General features: G+C 59.6%; 1 protein-coding gene across 1 annotated transcript in view; it reads right to left on the reverse strand.

Moving 5' to 3' along the window:
• TNRC18 (trinucleotide repeat containing 18) overlaps positions 1-9,581 on the reverse strand; it is a 73,949-nt gene that overhangs the window by 45,547 nt on the left and 18,821 nt on the right. Inside the window, 2 exon segments of the mRNA XM_040634730.1 lie at positions 4,132-5,130; positions 6,484-6,913. Coding sequence (XP_040490664.1) covers positions 4,132-5,130; positions 6,484-6,913 — 1,429 coding nt within the window.

Consider the following 9,581-nt stretch of genomic DNA (forward strand, 5'->3'; position numbering starts at 1 on the left):
AGGCAGAAAGGTGGGAAGAAACAAAAACCTTCCCCTCCCCGGCAAAGTGGCCCCTGACACTGGAAGTGCCACTGCTGACGTTCTGGTAGAAGGCCCCAAAAACAGTCGCCCGCATTCAAACACACGTGACATCCGTGGGCATCCTTGATAAATACAGAAACGTCACAAACCCACACACACGGAATCACACTTCACCTTTGATCCCAGTACCGCGTAACGAAGATCTACCACGTTATTAGCCTGAACCTTATAAAAACTGTCCTTTCTGCAGCTCAAAAACACCAGAATATCCGCAATCTTATGTGGCCAAACCCAGGAACCGCTGCCTAGAATTCTCTTGCACTGCTGAGTTTTAGTTAATCTAATAAACCTCCATAACGACACTTTGCTCATTTCTAAATTTTTTTTTTTGGTGGTGGGTGGATAGGCACAAGTCAGGACACACGTGTTTTAGGAGAATTCCTACCTGTGTGAATAACGTGAGCAAGGTACGTGCATCTCTCCCTCTCATAAAAATTCCAGCTACCCTTCAGAAAGGGCACCAGCTCAATCTCAGCAGAGGCTCATGGGGGCCCATGTCCCCTGCAGTCTCTCCCAAAGTAAAAGGAGTTTTAATTTTTTTTTTAAACCGGTGTTTTGTGATCTAACATGCAATTGATTTTTGTGCATGTACTTGTGTTACCAGTTTTTCACATGTACCTGAGGAAAAAAGTCTGTTCTTTACTACCGATGTGTACAGTTCCATAAAATCAACATGAATGATGATCTCGCACAGATCAGGGCTGCTCGACCTCGGCGCCACCCACGCTGCGGTCAGCTCACCCTCTGCCACCGGCGCGGCCGTCCCGCGCATGCGCTGTAGGAGGCGTAGTGGCACCTCCTACCTTTACCCACTAGATGTCAGCAGTACTCCCCCAGGCAGGGACAACCAGGCGTGACCCTGCGAGTGGGCGCCACGGGTTTTGCTTTCACAGCCTTACAGAAAAGGAGGCTGCAAAGCGGAGAACCCCATCAGCTCACAAGGGGATGGTATGAGGGGAGGTGGGTGCGCCAGCCCACCCCCCAAGGTCCCCCGAGCCGTAAGATTCCTAGCCGTTGGGTAAGGCAGGAGAGGGCCACTCCATTACAGAAGAGGGGACCAAGGTGCAGCTTTGTCACCTCCTTCACCCTCCAAACGCGGTCTTGCTGGGGGCTCTCATGACTGACAGCCCAGGGCAGCCTGGACGACTCCAGGCCAGCTGCTGCGGGATGAACCGTGTCCGCCCAAATCCGCACGTCGAAGTCCTGACCCCGGTACCTCAGAAACTGACCTTATTTGGAGTCTCTAAAGAGGAAATCAAGTTGAAGTCAAGTCATATAGGGGAGCCCTAATCCAGGAGGGCTGTGTCCCTACAGGAAGGGGAACGCTGGACACAGGCACAGAGGGGCAGCCACGCGAGGACACAGGGGGAGAGGCCTCAGCAGGACCCAACCCTGCTCACACCTTGATCTAGAACTTTCAGCCCCCGGACTGTAAGAGGACACGTTTCTGTTATCTGAGTCCCCCAGCCTGTGGTGTTTGTGACGGCACCCCCGGCTAACTAATACACCAGCCCTGGGGCTGTACCAGCACGGACGTGACCCGTGGGCCACGGGGAAGCTCTAAATGTGACCTGGGGCCTTTTGCAGAGGACTGAAGCTCAGGATCCCAGCAGCAGCCGCTGAGAAGACTAGACAGCCACCAGGACCCCCTCACCCTTGCAGGGCACACCCCTACACACCAGCACCTCCCAAGTGCACTTGCCAGCCCAGGGTCACAAATCCAGCCCCGGGCCACGCCTCCACTGCAGAAAGCAGCTGCAGGTCACAAACACAAACACACACACACACACCCTCTACTTCCTGGCAAGTCGGCTCTTCAGGGGCTCAGGCCAGGAACCCGGGAGCCGCTCTTACACCTGCATGGAGTCTGGCAAAGCCCGCTGGCTGCAGCTTAACTTCCACTCAGAATCCTCTTGCTCCTCACCTCCACCCGCCACCGTTGCCCCAGCAGCATTGTCCACACAGCCCCCAAAATGACCCTATTTAAATCGGATCCTATCACTGCAACTCCAAACCCTCTTCCAGGACTGCCCAGGGACCCACCCCTCCCCATCCCGCCAACCTTCTTTGGCTATGACTCTCCTCCTTCCACTCCCCTCTACCCCCAGCCTCTCTGCTCCCGGTCCAACCCACCACACACAGTGCCACACACACCATTCACCTCAGGGCCTTTGCACCGGCCTGGAATGCTTTCCCCAGAAGAGTTCCTCCCTGGCCTTCCTCAGGTCACTTTATCAAGAAGGGCTTCCCTGGCTTTCCCACCTCTACCCTGTCCCCTTCCCACCGTTTTCACCTACTACTGCTTGTCACCACCTGACAGTGCCAAGGGCTGCACGTGGACAGCCTTGTCCAAAAACAGTGCCAGGCACACAGTTAAATGAGGGCAAGCAGGACACCCAAACAGAAAACGATGCAGGGATGTGAAAAGGAGCAAAGGTGGGCAGCAATCCCTACACCAGACAATCCACCCTCAGCCCCTCCTTCCCAGATGCCGCCGGCCCTCTGCGGCCCCCACTGAAAACCCACCAGCCACTGGCAGGACTCAACAGGGCTTTCATTTTCTTCTGAAAAACAATTTTTTGTACAAAACTAAGTGAGAGAAAATGAACTTTAGAACAACAAGAACCAAACAACAGACCCCTGTGGGGGAGTGGGCAGCACCCGTCCAAGCTTCCGGGAGGCCACATGACCACGGCAATGAACAAGCCTTGAAAATGCGGCCTTGGTTCCAACCTAGCAATTCCACCCCTGGGATATACCCCCAGGAAAATCAGAGGTGCGGCCAAGGATTTTTCCTCAAGCATAATCATGACATTATTTACCCAACAGCAAAACAAAACAGAAGCCAGTGCCTGACAATCTAGGACTAGGTCCCTCAAGACTGGGGCCTCCACTAGCTGGAAACTCGACTGTCCCTAAAAAAATTTTTAAAGACACACAGCTTTGAAAAATATTTCCTAAAGAATATGCTAAGTGAAAAGGGCAGCTCACAGAACATTGTTTACAAAACGATCTTAATTTTAGAAGTGTATGTGTGTAGAAAAAGTTCTAGAAAAAAAATGCACCGAAACACTGGCAACACTATTATTACCACCCTGACAGCTGTCGCCTGGGCCCCTCCCTCCTTCGTGCCAGCTCTGGGCCGAGCGTGGGGTGGTGAGGCTCTCCTGGCCCACAGCCCCTTCTGTACACATTTCTTGGAATGCCCTGAGTTTCTGTGTTGAACACCAGTGGGTTTGTGCCCAGCCCAGAATTCACTGCCCTCCGGCTGAAAGCACCCGTTTCCTTCTGAGGGCTACCCCTCCCTGCACCCCAGAGGGGACAAGCCCCATGAGGGGCGCAGAACGAGCAGCCTGTTCCTTCCCATCCCCCCGGCCGCACGGTTTGCTTCTGCAGAAAGCGTGAACCCCAGGGAACCAATGAGAAGGAATCAAAGTACTTCTGCTGGAGCTACCAGGAAAGAGGTGGCCTCTTTTGAGAGGCTGCTGAATTGGGCAGGCCTGTGGGCCTGCGAGGAAGTGCCGGTGACCCCATAAGGGCAGTGGGCCTGCCGTGAATGAGGCCAACAGAGAGAAAAGTGGAGCAGGTGGAGAGAGAGATGGGGAAGGGTACGAACGAAAAGAAACTCCTGATGACTTGCAATGCCCAGATCCAGCCATACCTGAAACTTACTACCTAATTACTGTCGCGCTTAGGTTCCAAGAGACAATCGATTTCCCCCACCCTTTTCTAAGCCAGTTCAAAGGAGAGTTTCTGTCCACCACAAGCCAAAGAACAGTGCCATTAGAAAACCCAGCACTGACAGCACAAGGAGAAACGTCACCACTAAGAAACCCAAGGACCGGCAGAGCGGCAAAAGGAACGGGCTCGGAACACTACTAACCTGCAGCCAGTTGAAATGGTAAATTTCATTACGTGTATTTTGCCTCAACTTTTTAAAAAAATGGACGCGAATAAACCATATCCTGGGGATTTTCAAAATGTTTAAATTCTTACAAAAATTAAAAACACAAGAAATGCCATAGAAAGCCACCACCCATCGCAGCTCACCTCCCACGTCCTGGCTCCTCTTCTCCAGCTCCAGCTCGGCGATCTCGCTCAGCAGGGTGATGCCGTGCAAGACGCTCTGCCCCAGGACCAGGCTCTGCGCTGCCTCCAGCTTCTCCAGGGCCTGCGCTCCGGGGCCCGGGGACGGCAGAGGCCTGGCCTGGGGCAGCTCTGCAGCCGCCGCCAGGGCGTTCATGCCAGCCAACGGGTCCTCCAGGCCGGGCACAAACCAGTCAGAGCCTTCATCCTCCAGGAAGCAGGTGCCACTGGGCACAGGTGCGGCCTCCCGGGCCTCCAGACTCAGGCACTCTCCCTCCCCGGCGGGCACGCCACAGTCTGCCAACTCCAGGCTGGGCCGGGGCTCGCTCGGGGCCGCCTGGGCTAGGCCTTCCTCGGGCACCGCCTCCACCAGGGGCACCACCATGGGCCTATCGACGGGCACCTCCACTGGCTCCTCCTTGGCCTCGACCAGCGTCTCTGGCGTCAGTCGCGCCCCCAGGTCCGGGGCGGCTGTGCACGATTCTGTCCGGCCGGGTGAATCGACCCGCGCTTCGGCCCTGTCCGCGAAGTCCGGGCACCCAGGGGGCTCCACGCCTCCCTGCCCGCTGGCGCTCAGCGCCTGGGCCTCCAGCAGACCACCTCCACAGCCAGCCGTGGGGCTTGGGGCTGCCAGGGCTTCCTCAGGGGGCAGCGTCAGAGGCGACTCCAAGGAGGGCAGCTCTGCGGGGCCTTCGTCCATGTCCTCCACCTCGGCCTTCACCTCCCGTTCTGCCAGCGGCTCTTCGTCTGGGCCCTCTCGCAGAGGCTCCAGGATCTTGGAGGGGGACAAGCGGATGGGCTTGTCTTCAGGCGAGAGCGCCAGGCGCTCGGGCCCATCGGCCGGGAGTGGCACGTCGGGGGCCAGGCCGTCGGCGTCAGAGGCCGCTGTGGGCTGCAGCAGGAATGGGTAGGGCCTCCCGTAGTGCGGCGGCAGGGCTTGAAACGGGTACCTGGGTGGGATATCTGCCAAAGACACGGAGAGTCACCTGTCATGTCTGACATCCTCCATCAACCCCCACCCACCAGCCAAGACGGAGTCCCATGGCCACCCTCTTGTCCCGGCCAGTGTAGAGAGCTGGGACCTCTTCCAGGGCATCTGAGGACCCCTGGGGCCTTTCGGCATGCCCAAACCACAGACAGAAAAATCAGCCACCATCCTGTCCCCAAGGGGCTTCAGATCTCAAAGGCAGACACCATAAATGGCTTTCTTTCTCTAGCCCCCAACCTCACAGCACCCAGCACGAGGCTGGCCCAGAAGCAAATGCTCAGTAGACCGCGAACGGTCTTCCCCAGCCTGGGGGCATCTCTGGTCCTCCACTTCGGCCCAGCCCATTAAAGCAGAGCTGGGGCCTCCAGGTTGTTCAAGAAGTAACAGTAACACAGTGCTGTCCTCCCCCCACTTTCCTACTCTAAACTCCCACCCTCAGTGTCCTCTCCCAAGAGCAGGATGGTATGCGGGCGGATCTCTGCAGTGCTCCCGGGAAAGCTCCAGGTGCTCCACAGGAACCCGACCAGGGGGAAATGGGTGCACACCCAGCCCCGGGACCCAGGCACGTGCTCGCTCAGTGCCAGACATTCGCGTGGCATCCAATCTCCCCAGAGAGGGGCAGCCACTTGCCCCAAGGTCACACAGCATTCTGGTGGCAGAACCTGAATGCGAACTCACATCCTCCCAAGCACGCTCTCTCACTCCTAACAGCCACCAGGAGGAGGGACGCCATCAGGGCCACCCGCCTACACATCTCACTGGTGCAGGCTGGGCCGAGAGCACCTGTGCCCCCGGGGGGGGGGGCCAGGGGGCACCCAGAATGGGAGTCCCCGTGCTGTTCTTGCTGTGACAACTCAGCACCTCCCATGGGCCAGGCACAGTGTGCTTTTACGGTTCTTAACTTCATTCACTTAACCCTCACAACAAGTCCTTCAGAAACAGCATCTTTTTTTTTTAATGTAGCTTCCAAGCCCAGCATGGAGCCCAACATGGGGCTTGAACTCATGACACTGAGATCGAGAGTCAGAGGCTTCACAGACTGAGCCACCCAGGCACCCCCGAGGTAGGGTCTAATGTAGCACCCATTTCCCTGACTGTGCCCCTGAGGTGCGGTGGGAGAGGCCGGGTCTGCCCCACATGTTCATGCGTTCATTCCAGAGCCCGGCGGCAGGCCCGGTGCACGGCAGGTGCCCCGCAGAGACAGAGGAAGGAAGGAAGGGCTGGACAGATGGATGGTAAATGCACCGGCGGGGATCAGTTCTGCCAGAGCCAGGCCAACTCCAGTCTGGAAAGCACGCAGCCCCCAGGGGTCTGAGCCACACTCCTACCCGAGAACAAGGCCTGGAAGGGGCTGGGAGCTTCCTTCTCCAACTCCAAGTCCTTCTTCTCCACGACATTCTCAGGAGCCTCCTCCTTGCGTGTGATGCCAGGAGTGGGCGGCGGGGAGGCGGGCGGTGGGCTGCTAGGGTGGGAGCTGGGCGTGGCGGGGTAGGCGTAGGTGGGCGCCTTGGACACGTCCTCCAGTTTCTGGATGACCTTGGCCTTCAGGGCAGCCACAGGGGAAGCGCGGGGAGACGGCGGCGGGCTCACGGCCTTGCCGTACGTGCCGGTGGGGCCGGCGGCCAGGCCGGGGGGCTTCCGAGGCAGCAGCCCAGGGCCCGCGGCAGCCAGGCCAGCCTTGCCTGCGGCCTCCAGGCTCCGCTTGCTCACCTTCTCCTCCATCTCCACACGATGTTCCTGGGCCTTCAGCCGCTCCTGCTGGGGACGGGGCAGGCAGGCAGGGTGAGCGCAGCAGGAGCCATCACCCAGCACCTGCCCTGTCCCCGGGGTCCCCTCAAGCAGGGTCCAGGGTGCAGGCTGCCCACCCTGCTACAGACATTCCGTCAGGACTCGCGTGTAACAAGCACAGCGTTCCTTGTGGAACCCCAGACGGGGCCGGGGAGGGCCTCCAGTCCAGACCCTGGCCCTGCTGGGAGCCTCGCAGTCAGGACAAGGGGGGCAGGCCGGAGGCATGAGGCTCCTGATGATGAAGGAGCCACCCCACTCCCCACACTCGGACGGCATTAGGATAGCTACCTTCATGGAGAACTCACTACCTCCTGACTGCTCTCCTACCTCATCACCTTTGGGTCTCGAAATACCTGTGGGGGAGGGGGATCCTCTTCCTACATTTGATGCCTTTGAGGCAATGGGAGGGGGCTGCTTGAGGACAGCCAGTGCTGGGGGGCAGGGAGCCAGGCAGTCAGCACAAAAAAAAAAAAAAAAAAAAAAAAAGACACAGGGAAGAAATGCTCCCGGCACCAGCCCCTCTCCTGATTATTAAATCTCACTGAACAACCCTGATGACGCGCGAATACTACCATCTCCGCTTTCTAAAGGACGAAACCCAAGCCCAGAGACGTGAAGTCATCCACCCAAGGGCACAGAGCCACGTATGCCAGAGCTAAGGCTCAAAGCCCGGGCCCTGTCTGCTGCCTGGGCCCACGTCGGCGGCCTCGTCTGGAGTGGCCGCTGCACAAAGGAAAAGGGACAAGGCCAAGCAGAGGACAGACGTCCTGGAACGCCCACAAGGAGGCAAGAGGGCTGTGGGCTTTGCGGAGCTCACCCACACAGGGAACCCCTCGTGCCTCCCATCTTATGGGATTGGTCGATGTGGCAGTCAGAGGCCACCCCGGCCTGACAAGGGAGCCAGGACCACGGAGCAGGCAGCCCGGCCAGCAGGCTCGAGGAGGCGGTCAGGCTGGGCTCAGGAAACAGCGGGAATCCCTAGCATCTCTTCAGCATCCAATGCAAACTTCCCCAGTCCAGCAGGCTGCCTCTCCTGCCTCGGTTTCCCCGCTGCTCCCCGCACCCTGCCCCCTGCCAGCTTCCATCCGCCTCTGGGCCTTGCTCACATTGTTCCCTCTGCCCAAAGGGACCGTCCATGGTCAACTCCTTCCGGTCTGTGGGCAGACGCTCCCTCCTCCAGGTGGCCCTCCCTGACCACCAGCCCCCGCCATCTTTCCTCCCTCCCAGTTCGTCACTGCTGAGCTTCTGCTTGTGGACCCATCTGCCTCTCCGTCCCCAGGGGGCTGGGGCAGTTCCCCCTGAGGCCACCCCACCCTCACTCACCACGAGCTGGGCGCTCCTCTGCAGCTCCAGGGCCTGGGCTGCCTGCTGCTGCAGGTACAGGAGCTCCTGCTGCCGCAGGAAGCGCTGCTGGGAGAAGAGCTGCAGCTGCTGGGCGTGGTGCAGGGGGCCGCGGCCCGGCGGGTACAGGGCGGCCCAGAGCGGGGGCGCCGCGGCCCGCTCCATCAGCTCCGCTAGGGGCAGGACGCACAGTGAGGCTGCACCCGCCGCCCAGCGCCCCTGTCGGCCCACTAGAGGGGGGGCAGGGCTGGGCCGGGCCTCCCTCTGCACCCGCCTCCCCGGCCCAGGGGACACGGGCCCTGCCTACACCCCAGGTGTGGCCCTCACAGTGGCAGCGTGCCAACATGGGGACTCCAAGCCTTCCTCCCCCCACCCCCAGTGGTCTGCCAAGTGGGACTCCCGAGGGACGGGAGGCACCAGGGTGGGGGGTCCAGGCCCCAGGGAGGAGAGTCTGCACTGGTTTTGGGTAGGAGTTCATCAAAACAAGGATCCCTATGGCTTTATGACACGGGTAAACCACGGACATAAAATATCCTCGAAGCCCCGGTCTGCCTCCTACCCCATTATTCTAGATGGACACCCCCCCCAAGAAGGCCCCTAGCATCTGGATCAGTCTCTCCAGGTGAGGCTACCACGACCACTGCCCTCCACCCAAAGGCCGCCACTTACCAAAGTGAGGCAGGTGATCGCTGGGAATGACCACCAGCTGGCCCGACTGGGGGTCCCTGACGAACTGGTAGGCTGACGGCAGGGAGCCCCCCAAGCCAGGCGGGAAGGCAGGTGCCATGCCCTGGTGCAGAGGTGGGGGGCCCAAGCCTAGGGGAGACCCAGGCCCGTGTCAATGCCAGGGGCTGGGGGCCCAGGCCCACCCCCTTTCTGTCTGCTCCCCCGACCCCCACCTCCTGGGGCCTCCATGCAGGAAACTGAGAGGTGACAGGCTGCAAGCATGTCCACAGCCACCCGTCCCTGGGCCCCACCTCCAAATGGCTCAGCAGAGGGACCCCCACAAGGCGAGTGTCCTAGTAACTGCCCTCTTCAGACACATGAGGGAGCCAAGGTGTGGGGAGAGGAAGCAAGGCCCGAGCTCTAACCAAAGGGAGATAGGAGCTAGATCCGGGCGTGGGTCCCACAAACAACTGGCCTCCACCCGCAGTCCTGCCCCGGCACCAGCCCCCAGCCCCGAGCTCCGGGCAAGAAACACATCGGGCCCACTCTGTCATCAACCACCAGATAAGGGGGAAGTTGTCACCCCACACTCACCATAGGGGTGTCCAGCGAGCCACATGGATGTGCTGCC

Source organism: Ursus maritimus, unplaced genomic scaffold, assembly GCF_017311325.1.
Source record: "Ursus maritimus isolate PB19 unplaced genomic scaffold, ASM1731132v1 scaffold_2, whole genome shotgun sequence".
Taxonomy (NCBI): Eukaryota; Metazoa; Chordata; class Mammalia; order Carnivora; family Ursidae; genus Ursus; species Ursus maritimus.